The sequence below is a fragment of the Stegodyphus dumicola genome, chromosome 4 (assembly GCF_044657685.1).
Source record: "Stegodyphus dumicola isolate Sdum_Otavi_A_Nest chromosome 4, ASM4465768v1".
Taxonomy (NCBI): domain Eukaryota; kingdom Metazoa; phylum Arthropoda; class Arachnida; order Araneae; family Eresidae; genus Stegodyphus; species Stegodyphus dumicola.
The window spans coordinates 240,230,419-240,253,863 of record NC_140771.1 but is presented as its reverse complement, the minus strand read 5'-3'; the positions used below and the strand labels follow the sequence as shown (position 1 = coordinate 240,253,863).

The 23,445-nt window shown below is 32.9% G+C and overlaps 1 protein-coding gene across 5 annotated transcripts in view; it reads left to right on the top strand.

Moving 5' to 3' along the window:
* Nucleotides 1–23,445, top strand: part of LOC118190793 (sucrase-isomaltase, intestinal-like) — a 178,086-nt gene that overhangs the window by 106,792 nt on the left and 47,849 nt on the right. For 3 of the 5 annotated variants that reach the window (XM_085816124.1, XM_085816125.1, XM_085816126.1), the window contains 5 exons: nt 6,814–6,989; nt 7,608–7,770; nt 13,926–14,019; nt 15,512–15,624; nt 15,896–16,021. In XM_085816124.1, coding sequence (XP_085672250.1) covers nt 6,814–6,989; nt 7,608–7,770; nt 13,926–14,019; nt 15,512–15,624; nt 15,896–16,021 — 672 coding nt within the window. Of the gene's footprint in view, nt 1–6,564; nt 6,705–6,813; nt 6,990–7,607; nt 7,771–13,925; nt 14,020–15,511; nt 15,625–15,895; nt 16,022–23,445 lie in introns of those variants that run through there. The other 2 variants (XM_085816128.1, XM_085816127.1) reach the window with 2 other exon arrangements.

The following is a 23,445-nucleotide window of genomic DNA, read 5'->3' as shown; positions in this document are numbered from 1 at the left end:
ATAAATGTTGACACTTGTGTGAGCCTCTGCCCGTGACACCTTCAGGAAATAAGTATCTTATAACTGCAATCTGCATATTTTAAAATATCCGGAAGCAGTGCCTGTCGCAAATCTTTGTTCAACCACGATTGTTGATGTTTTCCTTTAAATTTTTAGTCGAATGGGATTTCCAAAGGAGGTCCAAACCGACCAAGCTACATCTTTCACGAGTGCGCTGACTTCGAATTTCCTAGAAAAATTCGGAATTAAAGTTGTACGAAGTTCTGTTTACCACCCACAAAGCAATCCTGTAGACAGAATGCCTACAACTTTAAAAAGAATTCTTCGAGTCCTATGTCAAGAATCTGGTTAGGACTGGGATAAAATCAGGCTTTATTTGCTCTTCGTACCACTATTCACTACAGTACCGGTTTCTCGCCCACAGAATTAGTTCATGGCAGAAACTTAAGAACTCCAATTATGCTATCGTACGAAAAATTATCTGGTAAGGAAGTGGAAGAAAATACAGTAGTGGACTATATTTTTGAACTAATGAATCGAATGAGGAAATGTCAAGAACTAGCTGTCCAGCATATGGAAGAAGCCAAAGAAAGACAAAAACTCTGGTATAATCGCACAGCCATAGAACTTAAATTTCAAGAAGGAGACATAGTTCTAGTTGTAGCTCCATCGAAGCCAAACAAACTATCAGTTAAATGGGTAGGTCATGGAAAAATAGTTCAACAATTATCAGAGACAAATTATGTAGTCGAGTTTCCCGAGAAAAATAAAACTCAGGTGTACCACATTAATATGCTGAAACCGTATTTTCAACGAGCAGAAAATATGAACTTGCTATGTTTAGAAGACAAGATAAACGGCTATGAAGATGAAATACCGAGTTTAAATTATAGCACAGATACTGAAATGTTTTGCAAGGTATCCAGTTGAATTCACTATTATCTGAAGATCAACGAAAAGATTTAAAGCAGTTGATATACAAGTATTCCCTATATTATCTCTAATGAACTAGGATGTTCTGACCTTACCGAACATGATATAGAATTAGTAGCAGAAAGACCGATATGCGCAAAACCTTATCGGATGTCTGCCAGACAAACCGAGATTTTAAAAACTGAAGTAAGAAAGATGATAAAACTCAAAGTAATAGAATCAGGTGAATCGGATTTTACCTCTCCACTCATACTGGTTGAAGTTCCTGGAAAAGAGGCAAAACCATGCATTGATTGCCGTCGCTTGAACAAGGCAACTAGGACACAATATTTTCCCTTGCCAAACATTGAACATTTAGTGGAAAAAGTGTCATCTGCCATATAACTGTTCTAGATCTTACTCGAGGTTACTGGCAGATCCCACTAACTAAAAGAGTTCAGCGTTACGCTGCTTTTGAGACAAGTTTTGGAACATTTAAAACCTTAAGGTTACCTTTCGGGCTAAAGATGCACCATATGATTTTAGCCGCTTGATGGCAGGATTATAAAGAAACTGTGAAGAATTTGCTGTACCCTATATTGACGATGTTGCAGTATTCTCGCAAACCTGGAAAGAACACTTGAAGCACTTAGAATTATTTTGGAGATGAAAATTGCTAAACTGCATATTAAGCCTTTGAAATGTCAATTTGCTCATACGACCGTCAAATATCTGGGTCATGGAGTAGGACAAGGTCAAAGAAGACCAGCAGAAATAAAAATCTGAGCCATAAAGGACTTCCTTAAACCTACCACGAAAACACAGGTACGGTTATCTTTAGGACTTGTGGGGTATTATCGATTGTATATTTCTGAATTTTGTGTGACTTCTGCACCACTGACAGATTTCTCAAAAGGAAAATGTTGCCAATCAACCATAATTTGGACTGATGACTGCCACAACGCTTTTGATGAACTCAAGAAACGGTTAGCACAAAATCCAGTCTTATGCAGTCCGAACTTTTCTCAGCCATTTATCGTTCAGTGCGACGCTTCGAATTTTGGTATTGGCGTTGTATTATCACAGACAAATGTTAAAGGCCAATAATATTTCTTAGCAAAAAATTTCACCTACTAAACAGAAGTACAGTACAATCGAAAGGGAGTGTGCTGCCATTGTCTTTGCAGTACAAAAGTTAAAAAATTCTACCTAGATGGACCTCATAAGTTCATTATTCAGACTGATCATAATCCTCTAGTACGGATGGATAAAAACACTGGGACTAATCCTAGACTATTACGATGGTCTTTGATCTTACAACCTTTTAACTAGTTGCGCATAAAAAGGGGAAGCACCATCCAAGTGCTGACAGTTTAAGTCGTTGTATCCAAACATCTTACAACTAAAATACACATTCTAGGAAGTTTAAAACTTCATTGTTAAAATTTTTGTAATATAGAATATTACATTTTATATGTTTATTTAAAATGCTTCTCTGAAAGCACTCGTACTCATTTGGTCAGGTATCTAATTGTATTTCTTACAGATATGCTTGAACTTTTTCTCTGGTTTAAAAAAAAAAAAAAAAAAGTATTAAAGTTCCCCGTGAGGGAAGGAATTTAAGTCTGTAACCTATACACTACCAAAATAATTCCACTAAGAAATGTAAATTACCGCAGACATTATCTGCAAACGATGCGCGCGCTTAAAAATGTTTTCAGTTATTCTGTAAGTTTAGACTAATAAAGTTGGTTGTTCATTTAAAAATGGCTAGATTTCTTTAAAACTTCATTACAATATGTATACTACCCGGCTTGGTGAGCCAAGTTTTTTTATTCTTATATGTTGGTTAATTGCGAGTTTTTGCTTAAAAAGGGACTGATTATGTTATTCTTATGTTACGGTTAAGGTTTTTTTTGCCTTTAGTTAATCTGCATGCAATAGCTGTAGAATTATCAGCAATTTGGAGAGTTTAGGTGCAACTAAGCCTAACGAGGCCACCATGTGTTTACATTTGACACCGTTAGTAGAACAGTGAATTAAAGTGAGAACTGAATTGATTAAGATTCAAGAGTAGTTTTCTGGAGCGTTACGCACATTCATTTCTGCGCGTTTTGAATCCAAATTATTTAAATTAAAAAAATTTCCTTTAAATTATTTTCCTAATAATGCTAATGGATAATGTATTCCAGGGCCGTGTGAAACTGCTTCGAGGGCCGTCCACTTTGAAACCGCTGCTTTAAAGCAGAAAAAAATTCTATTTATTAAAACAAAACGACCTTTCCTTACGGTTATAAAGCATGAAAAGGGGCTTAGCAGTTATCATTCTCATAAAACGGTTTTCATAAACTTAGAGTCTCACCTTCTTTGGAAGCATAAACTACTGTCTGTCTACGGTAAGAACACCTCCCGCCACGGTGTCTGGCGGGTGGCGGTCGCTATAGCAACAGGGCTAGTATATTTCAAATAGGGACGAACCAAGGGTTGCTTTATTGTTATTTTGTTTTTGGCGACTGTTGGCTGAAGGGAAAAGAGTTTATCATTCGTCTTCTTGGTTTCATTCCAGCTGCACGCATCTTTTCTTAAGCCTTATATTATTACTATTAGCTATTTTTATTCTCGTTGTTATATCTGTACTGGTATTTGTTCAAATTTGCTTCTATTTAGCTTGATTTTCGTAGTGCTTTGTTAATCGCCAATTTTTTAAAATGCCCTTCCAGTTTAAGAAAGGTCAACCTTTAAAGTCTCAGGCACGTCAAATAGTGTACAATGTCGCAGAATTTTGCGCTTCTGAAGCTTCGGCGAACTCTTTAGTAGTTCCTCTTCCTCAAGTTTTGAAGAGAACATCGCAAGCTACTGGAGTATTGGAGTATACAATTAAAAAAAATTAAGCGCGAAGTATCAACACGCCTGGAAAGAAACGTAAAAGCCCTGCTAATCATAAGTGCGAAATTGACGATTTTGACAAATGCGTTATACGGCAGACTATACAAGACTTTTACATCAAAGAAAAGAAAGTGCCATCTGTGCGGAAATTATTGCCTGTCTTGAGGCAAAAAATAGACTTCCCGTGGCAAAAAGACTCATTGTGCAAAGTTTGGCGTTCGATGAATTTTCGCTGTAAGAAATGTGTTAACAAAAGAAAAATTCTTATCGAAAGACTTCACATTGTATTTTGGAGGAACAATTATTTACGCGAAATGAGGAAACTCAGAGCAAGTGGACGCCACATCGTTTACATCGATGAAACATGGATTGACAGCAATTTAACTTTTAAGAAATGTTGGCAGCATGATACGGTTTTGGGCGCACAGATAAATGTCAGTTCCAAAAATAGACTGATTGTTGTCCATGCTGGCTCTTCCGCAGGATTTATTCCAGGTGCCCAACTTATATATAAAGCATCAGCTCAAAGCGGGGATTACCATGGGCAAATGAACTATGGAAATTTTGAAAAATGGGTGTAGGAAAAGCTTCTTCCAAATTTACGACCTCAAAGTGTGGTATGCATGGATAATGCCCCGTATCACACAAAAATTGAAGATCCGACACCCACGAAATATGCTACATGGCAAACAATGGTAAATTGGCTGATGAAGAAGACGATATGCTGCGATCCCAAAATGCGAAAAGCGGAACCGTTCAGCTTAATAGAATGCAATCGTCCTAAAAAAGTAATATATAAAATTTACAACATCATAAAGGAAAATGGGCATCATGTTGTACGTCTCCCTCCTTACCACTGTGATCTAAACGCAATTGAATACGTTTGGTCATCAGTTAAAAGACTGATCAGGGAAAGGAATGTGACTGGGGACTTAAGCTTGGAAAATTTGAAAAATTTAACACAAAAAGCTTTGGATGAAGTCACTTCTCAAGAATGGCAAGCGCACTGCAACCACGTAGAAAAACTTGAAAATTATTATTGGGACAAGGACGATCTTTTAGAAGAGATAGTGGATGGATTAATAATTCAAACTGGCAGCAGCGATTCTGATTCTGATTCAGAAGAAACGGAATCTTGCGACAGTGACTCATATGACTTTTCAGATGTTATACCTCTATAAAAGTCCTCCACGAAGGCATTCCTCTTCTTCATCTGATAGCTTTGTCAAGTTGTAAGGATATTTCTAGGTTCAATATTTTCTTTGCCACTATGTAAATGAAAGATTACCAAAAGTGGGCAACAATGAGCCTTCGGCAGAGGCGAAACCCCCCCGTGGATAATAAAGAACACTGAATGGTTGCTTCATTTCCCATTACTGTGTTCTTGGGAACCCACAAGCCATGGTATAATTTGCTTAAAAAATAATTTTTAATCTTTAATTGAAATTAAATAAGTTTTGTTTTATTATGAAAATATTAATACAAAATTATATTAATGGAACAATGCTCACTGCAGTTATAAAAGCCAAATTTTGTATAATTATATAAATTTCGTATAATTTTAAATATAAAATAGGTAACTGAATAATTTAAGAGACCTTAATTTTGTTCTGATTTTAACATTTTATTATGTTACAAGCTATTACAGTGTCTATAAAAAGCAGCATGATGCATAAATGGGCGCTGGTAATTAAGAGGCCCAGCAGCGGCCGATCGGTAAAGTCACTGAACACTTGTAGTTCGGTCCGAGGTTTGAATCCCGTGAACGGGCTGGCTGCATGGGTGTTTTCCCAAAGTGTAACGTGTATACGAGGCAGTTTTCCTTAGCAAGCCCTCCACGAATGCATCCCTCCTCTTAGGCATTTAACCCTGGAGGCTTTTCGTAATCATATAAACCAACCCAAACCACTGGTAATTAAGTAAAAACAGTTTTGATTTTAATTTACCTTCGCTTCCTTTCGTCATTCAATTGACCAGCTTTTGGTTTAGTTTGAAGGTATGGGAAAAGAAGAAATGTTCGCAAAAAGTATTTATTGAGAGCGTTTTTCTTCAAAAATAAGCACGGATTTTTAAATGCATTTCCCTACAAGTTATTTTGATATATTTTTACTCATTGTACATCTAGAAAGATGGCAAATTCAGCGACTTGCACCTCACTCGGCAAAATCAAAGACCGTTCCTTAACTGCAAAAACTTTATTTACGCCATCAATTTTCATTTTCGGAAATTTAATGTCGGGGTCGACGCAAAGGGTCAACAAGCATTTTACTTGAAACTAAAACAAAATGTGAATATCGCCAAATCATCTTTAAATATGCCAAGGTGGCAAACTGAGAAGTAAATCTTCAAGACACGCCTACGAAAAATGGGTCACGGCTCGTTTCTATGGCAACAGACAGCCGCAGACAAACTGGCGAGAGCTGTTCTTACCGTAGACAGACAGTAAACTAGACCCAGTTTGAACTGACATTATTGGTATGGCCAGTAAACAGACAGAGATGTACGAAGAATGTAAAAAAAACCCCTTTTATTAAACTCAGATTAATTTAACAGAAAGCCCTTCTTGTGCTTACAAACCAGCTATGAATTATGGCGTAAATTAAAAGTAATGAATTCAAAGTAAAGCTAAGTCGTAAGTAGGTAGGCCTCTTTTCAACCATCATCCGTGATTTTAGTAGCGGAGTTATGGCAACGGTATTCAATATCGTTTCGGGATCCACGGCGGGTTTTTAAAAGTCAAATATGTAATACATCCTGCTTTCAAAACTTACATTTTTTGTTTTATCTTCTCTTCCTTTGTGCTAGTTCTTAATTTTTCTGTGATGCTGCTATGAAAGAATCCCAATTCTGACTAGATAGTAGATTCACTAGAGCCGCATCCCATAATTATGAATGTTTATAACTCAGTAAATTTTTTAAATCTGAAATTCGAAACGGAAAAAATTATACTCTTGTGCTTTCGCTATGTAATGTGTTTTTCCCTTTATGTTGAAATGCTTTCTTTTTATTATTCAGTTTTATGATCCTGAAAGCTCCCGATATGAAGTACCTATGCCCAAAGTTCCTGTACATTCATCACCTTCAAATCTTGATCAAAATGAACCAGAAGTATTTCTGTACTCTGTTACGTATGACACAGTTAATAAACCATTTGCTGTTAAAGTTCGACGGTCGGCGACAGATGCTATTGTGTAAGTTCAGTCATCTTTGTATTTCTTCCCCTCCTTTTTTAATTCCCCACCTTGCTTTCTTATTTTTTTGGTACTCTCAGGCATGGCAGTTTACTTAAAGGAAACACACTAATTAAGTAACTGAAAAATTAGCATTATTTTTGTGCTTTGAAATTCAATTAATATAATTACTGTCATTCTTAAGTAATGTTCTACTTTTTATGTAATTGTTTATTTCAAGCCCAATTTGAAAGAACCTTGACTTTTTTAACTACAAGAATCTATAAATTTTGTTATAAATATTTTAATCAGTTCATCATAACTTTAAAATATTCCATGTAACCTTTCTAAACTCGTGTAAATGTATATATTTACATACACATATCCACACATGTATATGATAACTAGTTATGATATTTATTTAATAATGCAGTAGATAACAAGCTTATTATCTTGAGATACTTCCTTGATAATGCAGCCACTGTGTTTAGTTGCCAGAATTGGAAAATCTAAATGTCCAGATTGTAATGTGCAGATTTCAGATGTTGTCAAAGCCATATGTGGTAGCTGTTTTAACTAGGAAGTATTTATTACTAATAACAGTAAAGTGTTTTCATGCTTACTTGCTCTTTCTTTCAGTTTTGATACATCAGTTGGTGCACTTACTCTTTCTAATCACTTCTTAGAACTGACAACTAAATTACCATCTTCTAAAATTTATGGATTGGGACAACATATGCAAAATCAATATCATCATGATTTCAGATGGCAAACATATAACATGTTTTCCAAGAAAACAGAGGTAATTTCACATTATAATTTTGTTATCCGTGTTATAAGAGAACTTGTTAAAAATCTTGTAAAATGTCATGATACTTTCTAATTATTCGCACCCCTACAAATAATCATCAGTTTTTGGTAACTTTGGGAATTGGAGATAAAAGTGTTTCTATTTTTAGGGGATAGGTATTTTATAAGGAACAACAAATTATATGAACAAAAATCTTACAACCAGGGAAAACTGTTTTAATAAAATAACAGTTTAATATAAAACTTGTAAATATGCTGTGTATTCAAAAACCCTGTGGCACATGCATGTGTGGGTTTGTTATTGTCACATCATCATGCATGTTCTTGAAAATATGCACAAAACATGGCCGTTATACTGAATATTGAAACCTGAAGTGTGGATAATCAGAATGTACCAATATAATGAATGCTAATTTATGCAATTAATGTGGGAATGATGGTAAAAGTTAATTATCAGTTTCATGTTGGCACCTCTGGCAATGCTTTTTAACCCTCTGAGTTGTATGACTTTTTTGAATCTGTGCATAAAGACTTGTATTGAAACAGCTTTTATTAGCTCAATTTTGTGTAATTACTTATTTTAGGCCCTGTTTTTATAAATTTACATTCATTAAAATGATATTTAGATCATTAAAGGAAAGAAGAAAGCGGTCTCTTCAATTGTAAGCCAATATATACCAAGTGACAAAAAAAAATCTCATAACTGAATATAGGCAATCATGTCACTCAGAGGGTTAAAAGGATTGCCAGACTATAGATATTTATTGTTACCCCAATTTAAAAAACAAACTTTTATTATTAAATAAGGCTTATATGATACATTAAGAAGTAAAACACTTATATTTTTTACAAAATCCTTCTATAATATTTTTTGCGCTGTTTTCTTTCCAAGCACACAGTGATCTGTTTTCACTTGAAAAAAAAAGTCAGAGAATTGACTTCACATTGTTTTCCTGCCATCTGCTGGATGTATCTCATCACTGTAAGCAGAACATTCAGTCTTATTCAAGATGAAATCCATTCTCACAGATCACTGTAACACAGATATTTACCCCTTTCATACAGTTTTAAAAGTAATAGCATTCAAAAGCAGAAACAAGTTACTAAAAGAGAAATATCATACAATCTGACTGATTTGCATTATTAAAAAAATTACATTGTCAGAATAAAATTGCTACCGAAGAATTAAGAAAATAAGGTTACCAAATTAAAATTGATATTTCACCATAACATTGTCAAATTTGGTGTTCTGCTACTTCACTTTAGCTGGGAATGCTTTATGCAAAACTAATAAACTATAGTGTATTTCATATTATGTAATATATTAAAACATTGTACAGTACAAAGTCCGTAATCCGGACGTCCATTATCTGGAATGATCTTTAATCCGGATGTTCATTATCCGGAATGATCTATAATCCGGACTTCAAAGCCATAAACTTACGCATGCGCGTAAAGCCAGTAAAATGTTTACCCATGCGCACTTCCGATAGTGAAGAAAGTAACAGCGAACGTTATTGAAAACGAAAAAATTTTGATTCACAAGTTGGTATTCTCGACACAGCAATTTCAGGACCTTGAATAGTGGAACTTTGTAACTGAACAAGAAATTATGTCAGATGGCAAACATATAACATGTTTTCCAAGAAAACAGAGGTAATTTCACATTATAATTTTGAATTAAAGAGAAAGTGTTAGCACAAAAATGAGGCAACTTAAACTACTTACATTGAAAGAAATGTTTAATAAGGTAACAAATAAATATTAAGCTTTTTTTTTAATTTAAATTTTGATACTTTTTAGATCATAATTGCTCTTTATTTCATAAATTACGTTTTCATATTTTTAATTGCATAAGTTCTGCATACCATCTTACCAGATTTAAATTGATGATCTATAGTCCAAAAAAACCCCTAATCCGGAATCGCCGAAGTCCCGATGAGTCCGGATTACAGACTTTGTACTGTATTATAATAATTACACTTCATATTGTTAATATAATAAGATTGCAAGTACATAATATTAAACCATGTCAAAATTTTATGTATTATTTATTATTTTTTGAATGTTCAATTTAATACAAAATTATGTTTTTTTAATCATATTTACTAATATTTTGCATATTTTAACCCTGCAAGCATTATCGATGTGGCTTCGAAACTTAAGAGTTCTCCAAAATGTCATAAATAAGTATATTTTCTTGATTATAATTCCAAAATGACCTTTGTACCATGATTCCTTTTCTTGTAATATACATCCATCTCAAAATCGGATGAACTCGGTGCTGGCAGATTCATTTGTAAGGAATTGGAAAGCCTTCCTTCTGAGTGAAATTTTGCATCTGTAACCCTTAAAGGATTAAATGATTTCAATTGCTTGAGGTTACTTCATTTAAAACTTTTTGAAAAGCAGTTTCTATTAGGACAAATGAGGAGTATTACTACTTTATGTGTCACAGAAATTTATTTTCTTGAATTTACATAATAGAAATTTATTTTTGGCAAATGACTTTTCTTAATTTTAACAGTTAAAAATAAATAATTTTCTTAAAACTTAAAATACAATAAAGTTTAATACTTGATTTCATTTTTACATTTAAATCTTGATACAGTATTTTTAAAAAACCATAATCATCATCCATATTGCGGTGTCTGCTGATTTTAAGCTTTTGATGGTCGTTAACGATCTCAGCTCGCATTCCAGTTACACATTGCAGTGTGTGCAAACAAACACAGCTCACATCACAGATTTATGAATGACAGATATCACTCATACTTGGGAAGAAAAAATAGCATGATCTCGCAGCCACGAAGAGGTTAATTAAAATATCAAATTATGTGAAATACTTGTCTGTAATCATATCTTACCTGAATATGGGATGTTTTTAGAAGTATGCAAGTCGTTTAAAATGATTTGCTTAAAGCTGAGGTTTTTAGACTTTGAAAATAAGAAGAGATTTGAAGCTAAATGGAAAATACCTGTTTGTGACAGATTATTCTATATTTGCATTTAATCCAATGCTTAAATTATGCCAGACCTTATTTCCAGTACATCTCAGTTTCTGAGATAATTTTTAATTATAACCACAGCTCACTGAAGTTCTAAATGAAAGGATTTTTAACACTTGTTTTATGTAACTAAATCACGTCTGCTGAAAATTATTTTTATCATGAAAATTTTATTTTAGTAATAAGTGAGCCTTAAAATTGTATTCTAACTTCTGAATACATACCTGTCTTTCCTCAGAAACAAACCTTGCACAGAGTTTCAGACTTTTAAAGAAAGAAAAACTCCCACCTACATGCCAAACTTCTTATTTTCAAGAAACGCAATAAATTTATGAGAATTGATAAATTTTTCATTCCTGAAAGTATTAGGAGTGTCATGCAGATCTTTTTGGAACAACATAAGCAAATACCGGAGATAAAAAATGTCAGTTGCACAGAGCCTTATGCTTTTTCTCAAATAGTCTTGAGATTCAGAAGAAAAGTTTTCCCTATAACATTTAGCTTGATAGCTAGAATAATATGGACAGAAGATCATAGTCAGGATATATTGAAGTCTTCCTCTTTGTTTTCAGAAGGTGGTTAGAAAAAAAGGTTGAAGTGATCGAATCTTTGTTTTTATTTAACTATACATCCTCCCTCCATACATTTACTGTTTCTAACATTCTCTCTGTTCTCATTAATGATACTTTAACCAGTTTACATTTTTCACTTTATGTGTTGGAAAAAGAATGGTGTTTGTTTCTATCCTTGAAACAGTATCCTTTAATTAAGACACAATAACATGCCGAATAAATACTAATTCAGAAGTCAAACAACAAAAATTGTGAAAATTTTGTAAATATAACGCTGATTTTTGTTGTTTGACTTCTGAAACAGTATCCTTTGTTTCTATCCTTGAATCATCCTTAAAACAGTGCTTTATAAGGCATAACAGTTTATTTTAGTATATTACAGGCTTAAATTCATCTGGAGCCTGTTTCTGCCATTTCTTAGTTTTTGAGTGAAATTTTAATTCTAGCGAGTTCCAAATAAGATGAGGTCCAGTATTTTATTTTTAATGCTGTTTATCATTAATTTAATAGGTTTAATTTTTATATACCACTAAATTTGGGAAAACAGCAAACTTGCTTTAATTTTTAATAATTTTACTGTTTTGTTTATTTATTTTCATTCCTTTTCCTGATGAACTTCTATAGAGACTTTGGCACTTTTCATTTTAGAAATCGAGCCCTAGGTTAAATAACTAATGCTCTGCAACTGTCTTAAAATTTGATATTTGAAATTTTACTCAGTCACTGTACTAGGCATCTATCTTAAGGTTTCATCCTTGAAATATTGTATCATATTACATGCATACACAGATCTTTTTTACATTGTTTTAAATATTTAATATTTTATTTACCTTTAAAATACAGATTATGAATACAAATTTAAAATACAGAAAATGCTTTTTAAATTATTCTTAGACTGCTGAGTAGCTGTCATACTTTAATAAGAATATGATATTTTACACATATTATTGGGCTAAGTGACATCTTTTTAGTTGCAAATAAATGTGTTGAATTGCATTAAATAGCTGCGTCTTTTAATTACTTATATAACTATAAAAGAAGAACTTGTTTTAATGCTTTTGTTTATTCAAACACTTGTTACCTGTGTACAGAATGATAAACTGTTAAATGTTTAATAATGATGTAGCATGCAATCTACCACTTTTTAATTATTGATTTATTTTTAAGATGCTGCTGCTAAAATTGTTTATTGTTTTAATCATTTCTTTTTATCTCATGATCAAATATGAAAGTTATTTAATTTTTTATTTCATTCAGTTATTGTTGAATTATGAAACTAATGGAATATAGTACATCACATCACAAATGCAGTTGTGTTAGTAAAAGTAATGACTATTATGTAAAGTAATGGTCGTGCTGTGCGACATCCATAATGTGCTGTATTCTCTTGTGTATGAGCCATACTTTTTTCACAAAAAAAGCAGAAGAAAATCAGGGATGCACCCTATACATGTGAATGAGCTGAAATAGACACATACAAACGTGGTGACACATCAGCACATGTAGCATAGCGGCACTTATTTAACAATTGAGTATAAAATCCATTGCTGCTGGGTGCCAGTAGCTGCAATAATGATAATTTTTAGTAGTGCAGATAACTACTACTCTTGTGGTATTGGCTGTGACAATGAATAAGAAATAGTAAATATAGTGCTTTTGATTTACTTTTCCATGTGAGCTGCTTTCAGACCTCTGAATGAAAAATTATTGTAGATGGCTATCTCTGGCTTATGCTTAATTTTTTAAAATTTAAGGTAAAAATTAAGGATGCGACTTGCACATGCGAGAATATGGTATGTGACCGGTGGACTTGTAGAAATGGTCATTTTGAACATCATTCCTGATTTTGTTTTGTAAAATCATAAATAATTTTAATTTAATGGAGTTAAAAATTTAATAAGTTAATCAATGGAATCATTTTTATTTATGTATTCTTTAAAAGATTTTAGTGGTGCATTTAAGAAATAAATTACTAATTAAAAGTGATAGATTTCATACTGATTATTACCAAGGATTTTGCTACTTTATTCATCAAAGAAATGTTGAGAAACTATATATATATATAAAATTAAAGCCAGATAAGTACATAAAAAATGCTAGCTTTTGCATTAAAAATATTGAATAAATTATAGATTTCCTATATTGAGAAATGTAATAATTTTTAACTGTAACTGTAAATAGTTATCAAATTAGGAAAGCTGATTAGAGAAAGACAATCTGATCAACAGAAAATGTTTTGATACAGTTTGTAAGAAACTGAATTGATTAAATTAATAGTGTAACCTCCTGAAATTGTGTGATATGTAGCAATGAGATTGAGTACCTAACTGCTGCTTTCATATTTTCCTTTACAGTAAGTTGGAATAACTTTCTAAATATTTTTTCAACTGCCAGAAACAAGTAACAAACAACAATATATTTATAAGTATTACCATATAATATTTTTTTTAGATATTAATTACTTCTGTGCTCTTAAATGAGAATATTTCAACCAAATTATTTATTGGGTTTGAGTTACATACACGGAATGAATGTCAATTTGTTTTCTTATAATCATATGCTTTCAGGAAGGTTCTACTGTGGGCATTCATCCTATGTATATGTGTGTAGAAAATGATGGCAATGCTCATGGACTTTTGTTGCTAAACAGCAATGCAATAGGTAGATACTTAAACTTTTTCTAAATACAATTATATTTGAAAGTGAAACTGATACTTACGGAAAATCCCGTCAACCATTTTTGCCTATTAAAGAAAAGATGCCAAACTACACAATTTTTTGCCAAAAATGGAAAAGTCTTCTTCAAACACTCTGGGTTTGGCGTAACTTTGATTGCACATGTTAGTTATTATTCTTGAGTAAAGACTTCTTTTTTCCTCCATATCATGCATTTTCAGGGTGGGTGGGGAAAGATTATTATTAGTTATTATTCTTGAATAAAGACTTCTTTTTTCCTCCATATCATGCATTTTCAGGGTGGGTGGGGAAAGATTAAAATTTGGGACCTGCCTACTACAGAAGAGCACGCTGTTGAATTACCAAAGTTATGGATGAAAATAATTGCTATTACAGTATAAAATAATAATAATAAATAATGGACATTTGTAATGAAAAATTAAATATAAATAAATGATAATATAATAAATTTGAAAGAAAAATAAGAATAGAACATTTTTTCTTGTATTTAGAAATTTTTTTTTGGGGGGGGGGCGTCTACCATAAAATCTTTTCCCAAAATTATAAAATATATTTTTAACAAAAAAAGATCATTTTGAGTAAGCAAAATATATAATTATTGCTGAATAAGTAATATTGTTTCTAAATACTATTGTTATACAAACTTCTGCTATTCAGGATAGACTTTCTGTACAGTTAGAAAATGTTCTTTTTGGAGAAAAAATAAGAGCATTAAATGTTTTTTCTTAGAATCTGTGGTATGTTTATTATTTTATTTTTTATGCTTTATTATTATTTTCCCAGCTTTTTGGTAAGGTTTCTGGTATCAGAAAATTTGTGATTAATATTTTACTTTTAATGTTTCATAGATAAATGTTAACTGGTGATTTAAAGGAAATAAAATCATGGGAAATAGAATAGAAGAACTATTTGCATAATTTGCTTTTACACTTAATCAAGCCAAACTAACTGTAATATAAATAATGATAATTATTTAAAATAACATTAAGCTATAAACAGTTGCATTTTACATAACTTTACATTAGTAACTTTAATTTTACATTAGTAAACTGAAATGCATTACTTGAGCTGTAGTATAGTTTTCATGACTTAAAAGTATTATATAATTAAGTACATTCTAGTCTGATAAGTGTAATCATTTTAAGTTGGTTATGGACTTAAAATAATTGTTTTAAATTCATTTGAATTCTGCGGAAATATGTAGTTAAGCAGCATTTTGAGCAAATAGCTTAGTAATGATGACCTTAACAGAATGTACCTTTCATTGAAATAATTTCTTATAAAAAATGTCTGGCAGCTCTTTAAAAATTTCTTGACAGCTTTGAAAATTTTTTAAGTCGATTTCGTGATTGTTTTTATTGTTATTAGAAATATAAGCTTCATCTATTTTTTTTTCTTCCTGTTAGAAACTTAATTCCAGTTTTTACTTTTCGTTTTTTACTTACTTTTCTTACAGAGGTTCAATTACACCCATCACCAGCAGTAACTTTTCGTGTTTTGGGAGGTGTGTTGGATTTTTTTTTGTTTCTTGGGCCTTCACCTGAGGATGTTGTTCAACAATATGCAGAAGTAACAATTGAAGATTAATTTTTATATTATTTTTACAGTTTTTTATTACCTGGATATGAAAAATATATCGAAAGCTTTAGAATAAGTCTTATGATAAATTAATTTATGAAGTAATTTGAAATTTATTGAATACTATGAATTTTCAAATTAGAATTATGATTTATATTTGAAAAAGGAATAAGTTTGTGAATATGTGTTTGACATATGTGGATATTATTTTTTAAAAATATATGTTCCTTCATAATTGACCATTTAAAATTGTCATCTTTAGGCTGTAGGCCGTTCTATTCTACCTCCATATTGGTCTCTGGGTCTTCATGTGGGAAGTTCTGTGTATCATGCCACCAAAGACATGAAAGAGCTTATTAACAAATTTAAAACAGGACGCATTCCATTAGTAAGTGTTTTTAATAAAAATTTATGTTTTTCTTATGTTTGCAGTGTTAATAAAGCAATTTTTTTGTTCTGTTCTGCTATGTCAGGTTTTGAGACTGATGAAGTAGGTGATTAATGGAAAATATTTAACTGTAATATCAATAGAACTGTTATGTCATATTTGTAATGCAAGAACTTTACATCAAAACCTTACCTAGTTAACTGTGTATGTAATTTTGCTTCTTATCTGTGCATATTGTTTCTTTATAGTATTGTTGCGTGCGTACGGGTTCGTTATGAAATGAATGCACAAATCCGATGAAAAATGAACAAAAATTTATTATTATCACAACAAAAATGCTTAAATTTTCTCAAATTATCATGCAGTATTACAATATCTCACAGTAGTTATCTTTTAACTACTCAAATGTCCAATAGAACGTAAATCAAAACAGCTAAAGAACGCTAATCCGCGAATTCGCTACAATCAACAACAGTAGTTTTCTAAACAACAACAAACTAAGCAACTACTACAAACTGAGATGTTTTCCTCCTTTTATAAGATTTTAAAATCATGCGCTAGAATTTTCCAGCACTTTCTCGAAATCAAAAAGAGATATTTATTTATTTAATGCGCGCGCTCTTGTATTTTCAATTTTCCGGCTTAGCTTTCTTTTAATATTCGTCACGCGCTGCACTGCGCGAGAAATAAAACCATTTAATTTATAATTAAACTAACATTAGCTTTTTAAATAGCAAATTCGTTAGACTGCCCCCTTCCCAAGGACTGCACGTCCCGGGCAGTACAATCCCTGGACAGGAAGCTAAACTTACAACTGTGGCATAAATGCAACTGAGGCATAAACATTACATTACAATATCAAACAATATAAACAATAAATGCAATAACTAAAACAAATCAAATGCTATCAAATACTAAATACAAAACAAATACTAAATACAAATCAAATACTAAATACAAATCAAATACTAAATACAAATCAAATACTAAATGCAAATCAAATACTAAATACACATTTAAAAAAAAAAGGACCATGGTCTGATACTATTTACAATTATTTACATTATGTACTATGGCCATAGTAATAAGCTAACCTGTCGTAAGAGTTCGAAGACTCACGGATCCGAACCACGACGTCATTCGTGTTCAGCACTGTATATGGACCATCCGAAGGTGACTGTAATTTAGGACTCAGTCCTTTTCGTTGAATTGGGTTCCACAACCACACCTTGTCTCCTTTGTTGGATCTCTGTCTAGTAGCTCTTGTCTCGCATCTGGTCTTCATTTTCTCCGTCGCCAAGTTGACTCGCTTTCGTGCAGAACGGTGCATCCCCTCAAACCGGGCCTGGGCATCTTGGATGTGTTCCTCAGGCGATGAAGGCGCATCCGTAGGGCGACTAAACAGGCAGTCACAAGGCAGACGAAGGTCTCGACCGAAGAGCTTCTGGGATGGAGAATAGCTGGTAGTCTTGAGCTTCTTTTCGACCCTGGTATGATTTCGGCAGCTTCCCGAGCTCGATCTTTCGGACAAGGCGTCGACATTTCCAGGCGAGGATCCCTTTTGAGGATGGATAGTCATGCCATCAGATGCTGAAAGCAGTTTGTTGTTTTTCAAGTCTAAGGAAAAATTGTATTTCCTTAAAAAGTCCAATCCGAGTATGCATGGATCTGTGATATCCGCCACATAAGCCGTGTGATGGTAGGCGGCACTTCCAAATGTGATGCTTACATTTAACTTCCCAGTTATGTCGATCTTATCACCAGACGCAGTCTGAAGGTTAACAGGATGGCGTCCAAATAAGTTTATCTTTAAACTGTTCAGCTAAATCTTTCCTAATGATGGTAACATTAGCTCCTGTGTCAATGATCATATTGCAAGGAACTCTATCGATATTCCCATTAATGTACAGTCCGTTACTGTTGCCACTCACTGTATAAATTTTAAGCGCTTTAAAACAAGGTTTCTCATTCTCTGGTACCCTCCATTCCTCGATATGGTCATGCATTTGTTTCCTGCATCGTTGCTGAGAAAAGGTCTCAATTTTCGTCCCCTGGGGTGTTCTGCAATTCCTTCGTACGTGGCCTTCAGTTCCACAGTTCCAGCAGTTTGGTTTCTTGTCACTCCTTTTTCGTCCGAGAGCATTTAATTGTCTGTTCAACTCGTCTGTCTTATTTTCCGTGTTCTGGGGAGTTCTGCAGTTCCTTCGCACGTGGCCTCCAACACCGCAGTTCCAGCACTTTAGAACTGGTTTCTTTTCACTTCTGTTCCATCTGAAGGCGTTCAGTTGTCTAGTTAAATCGTCTAGACGAACGGTGACTTGATCCCCTGGCTCCTGGACTTGAGCAGCTCTGACTGGGTGGCGGTCTCGACGAGTGTCTTGCTGGGCTGCCTCGAATTTCATGGCGTACACTAGAGCGCTTTTTAAATCTTTTACATCCGCCATTTGTAGAGCTTTTGTATTTCAGTATCCCGGATGCCGTCGATAAGGTATTGCAAGGACAGGATTTCCCTTGTTTCTGTCGGGCATTTCGAAAAGGCAAGATGGGACAGCCTTTCAACATCCGTGGCGAGCTCCTGAAGTGTTTCGGTAGGCTTCTGTTGACGAAATTTTAATTGGAGCCTGCTGTAGTCTTTTAAACACTTGTCCCAAAGCGCAGCTCCAAGGCGCCGGAGAGAGCTTCGAAATCTAACCTTTTGTTTTTGGGAAGAGTCTGAAGGATATCCGCTGCGTCGACTCTTAAAGAAGCGGCGAGATGACAGGCCTTAGCTTGGGAATCCCATCCATTCGCATCTGCAACGATAGAAAACTGGGTCTTGTACACTTGCCAGGATGTCTTCCCATCATATGTGGATAGCTTCAGAGATGGACGATCAGGCATCGGTAAGAATTTAAAATCATCACTCTTGCTCCCTGCCGTCGCTACGAATTTCTTTAAAGTTTCCATTTCTTTGGCAACTGCAGAAACTCTCTAATCAATTTGTTGTTCGATTTGGTGTTGGACGGCACAAACTCTTCCTTCAATTCGTTCCTCCACAGCCGAAACTCTCCCTTCTATATGTTCTTTTACAGAAAAAACTTTTTTTTCTATTTCTTCTTTCACCGAAGAAACTTTTTTTTTCAATTTGATCTTTTACAAAAGAAACTTTTTCTTCAATTTGTCCAACTTTATTTTCAACTGTGTCAATTCTGCCTTCCATAGCTTCAAATTTATTTTCTATTATGCAGGTAATTTCTCTTTTCATTTCTTCTTGATATGCTTCAATCTTTTCTTGACCAGCTTGAATGGCTTTCATTTCGTCCTTAACGGATTCCTGGCCCAATTTCATTTCTTCTTTAAATGAGACAAAGGCTGATATTAACTGCCTTAATTGCTCTTCCATCGCTCTTGTTATTGGCATTCAAATTCCACTTCTGACACCAAAAATTGTTGCGTGCGTACGGATTCGTTATGAAATGAATGCACAAGTCCGATGAAAAATGAACAAAAATTTATTATTATCACAACAAAAATGCTTAAATTTTCTCAAATTATCATGCAGTATTACAATATTTCACAGTAGTTATCTTTTAACTACTCAAATGTCCAATAGAACGTAATTCAAAACAGCTAAAGAAAGCTAATCCGCGAATTCGCTACAATCAACAAGAGCAGTTTCTAAGCAACTACTACAAACTGAGATGTTTTCCTCCTTTTATAAGCTTTTAAAATCACGCGCTAGAATTTTCCAGTACTTTCTCGAAATCAAAAAGAGATATTTATTTATTTAATGCACGCGCTCTTGTATTTTTAATTTTCTGGCTTAGCTTTCTTCTTTTAATATTCGTCACGCGCTGCACTGCGCGGGAAATAAAACCAATTAATTTATAATTGAACTAACATTAGCTTTTTAAGTACCGAATTCGTAACAGTATTTATATATGAAGCTGACTACTGGAAATATTGAATTCATATCGGAATCATTATGAATTTTTAAAGTTTAAGATAAAAAATAATACAGTAGCAGACACTGGAAGAACAGTAATTTTTTTTTTTTTAGTCTAAAGGGACGTTAGCCCAGAAGGGCTGTTAGTCACGAAAAGGCATTTTTCGTCGAATCACTATAAACGGCCGTATCACTTTTCAAATTGTCGCCACCAAATATTATCACCCTGTATTATATTTAAAAAAATTGAATAATTAAGGATCTGCATGAATATATGTATGTTTCTTGCATTCTGAAAAAACAGTGATCCTGGAAGTATCAAATTTTGAATAATGTAGTCCTCCACCCGAGTATTTACACCTGGGAGCCCATATCTTGAATTTTGAATTTGTTTTATTATCTATTTCATATTTTTTAAACTTTAACGAATTTTTTATTAAGAAATTCAATGATTTCAAGGCGAGCAGTGTCAATACATTATATGAAATAAAATATTTTTATCTCCTGTGCACAAATGTATTGGAAGTTCTAAAGATGTACTGTTTATAAGTATTTTTATCCCAAATGCTCTCAAAACGTGTATGTAATGTGTAAATGAAAAAATGCTCCTTTGGGCATAATATAAAATCTGAAAGATTTTAGATCTTTTTTTTTTAAAAAAAAATATTAAAATGTTATGTGTGTGATATCAAGTGAACCTGAAATATGTCTTCAAAACGTAATTCATTCCATCTGTGTTATCAGATTTAATATACGGTATTTTTACTAGCAAGTGGAGTGCGAATCGTTGTTATTTCTACTTTATTTTTGAAGTAGCGGAAGTATCCGATGGCAGTTCAGTTTGATTGAGTGTAATGGTTCTAACAACAGAGAGAATGATAACACTATAATCCTTCTCTAATAATGATGCAAAAAATTTATCATAATTCATCAGAAACCAGTAACGCAAACAAACATTCTTCTTTATATGTATAGATTTTGTAAAACATACAAATTTTTGATTAACATGCTCTGTGATTTGAAAGCGAGCAATTGCGACACTTTTCAGAATAAAGCATTTTTATCTCCATCGCACGAGACTATTGCCACTCGGGAAAATGAGTGCGAAAATTAATGTTTTTGGAGTTTTTAGTTAATATCTCTGGTGATTAAAGTCGTAAGCAGTCGAAATGGCTTCTCACGAATTCGAAAAGAATCGTAGATAAATTGGCAATGATAGCTACAGTAGTGACTGAGTTATTAGAGGACAGATAAACAGACTTTCTTCTTTATATATGTAGATAATACCATAAGCTCTCTAAAATTCAATATTTATGCGAATAAAGGAATCAGACGCCTGCATTAGTAAAATTAATTATTTTTATAACATAATAATATTCTGCTTTTAATATTTGAAGTTCCCTTAATTAAATTTGAGTTAAAATAACACATCGAATAATGATAATAGGAGGAGTTAAAGCAACAAGAATCAGCGTGATATTCATCAGTTTACAGGACTAGTTTTGAAGGTTCTGTATTTAAACCTTTGAAACTAGTCCTGAAAGCCTTCAAAACTAGTTCTGAAAATTGATGAATATTATGTTGATTCTTGTTCCTGTAACTCATTCAATATTCCTTTAATTAAATTATTTTTCTTTTAATTTAAACATTGCCACCCTAAAGTTTGTTTAGAAAATATGATTAGAAGATAATGACTGGAAAAAGTTGATAAAAAAGTGTGCCTGTGTATGATGATGAAACTTAATAAAAACATGAATATCAAAGGTAGTTTTGTTAAAATTGTTTTGAATTAAACTGAAATATCAAATCTTAATATTTAATCACTTGTAATGTATGGTGCTTTCCGATTATTTGTTTCAAATTTGGTTGAACTACCAAGTTTTCGACTCAGGTTTTAGTACACACGTAACACTAGTCAATCCATGCATATGTGTACAATACTTATGTAAAAATACATAAGGAAATGCATTGTATATGACTATCATTTTGCTAAACAATAACCGCAGACTATAAAAATGTAAATATCGGCCAGATAAAGTTTTGTTTTTTCTCATAAAATGTCTTTTCTTTTATAAAATATTTCCTTTTATTATTGTTTATAAGCAGAACAGCACCTAAGAACCAAAAAAACATTTTTTGCAAATTCAGTACTTCACCAATAAGTTGCCAACATTTATGAGCAGTGCTGCAAATCAGAAAGTATTTTATTTTAATTCAGAATAATAAATATATATAAATAACTGTTGGATTAAAAAAATTAATAATTATCAGTAGAACTCTGTTAAAGCTAATATCTATAGATGTAAAAGCCAGTGGAGAAGGTAAACATATTTCAGTTATACTTTAATTCTGTTAAGATCAGTTTTATAGCTCTCATGGCCTTTAGTCTGATAAATAGTTGAAATTAATTCCATTTTGAGTTAGAATTATTATTCATTAAGACAGCAGAGGTTTACATATTAGTACAACCACTTTGATTGGCCATATGGAATTTTTTTCCCCTCATAAAAAGTCTTGCTTTTTATAAAATACTTCTTTTTATTATTATTTATAAGCAGAACAGTACCAATGAGACAAATAAACACATTTTACAAACTGGCAAATTTTTACGAAAGGAAATTTATTATGATCTCTAATTGCAAAAACTTGTTACATACATATTTTATATTTTAAAAAGATACTTATCCTGCAAATCAGTCAATATATTGCTGTTCAGTGTACTGCAATACTAATCAATATACTGCAATGTATTGCTTGCTGTGTTGAAAATTTTTTAGTGATCACGTTAAGAATGGACTCAAAGCAATTGTTCCATTTTTCAATTTTGCAGAAAAATTCTGCCTTCCTGCAGAAATTTTACTGCTGTTTCTTTTGTCAGGAGCAGATTCCATGGGCCCATAGCTTAATATTGAATTTAAGAAAAAAATATTGCAATTTGTCTATGTAAAAGCATTGAAACATAGAGTAAAATGAAAAAAATGTGTATGAAAATGGCGATGCTACTTGTGTTATGTTACGTAAGGCGTTACGTTCGAACAATGGCTAGCTCAGAAGGGATTCGTAAGTCATCTGCCCGATGAATTAACAGCTATCTTGTCATAAATGGAGCACTTCATTTAAACTTAAGCAAAAAGATTTATTTACACATAAAGACAAGTTAAAAGAATAAAAAATATTTATCTAGCTACAATATCTATCTAGCCACATCATGCAAACATCGTTCTTAGCTAACTAAACCGGAACTGTTCGTTTTCCTCTGGCGTCCCATGACGTCAGTCTCTATCTGGCTTTTGATTCGTTGGCTTAGTGATGCCATTCCCAACATCCTCCCCCCTTTGAGTTGCTGGATAGCTACTCAAAACATTTAAGTGTATCAAGTTCAGTCTTAGTGGCATCTTAACAGTTCTACCAGCTCGTGTCTTTATAGTCTTAGAACTATCACATACATCGGAAACATCAGTTGAGTCCGGAGATCGGGGTGACCCAGAAATTTCTGAAT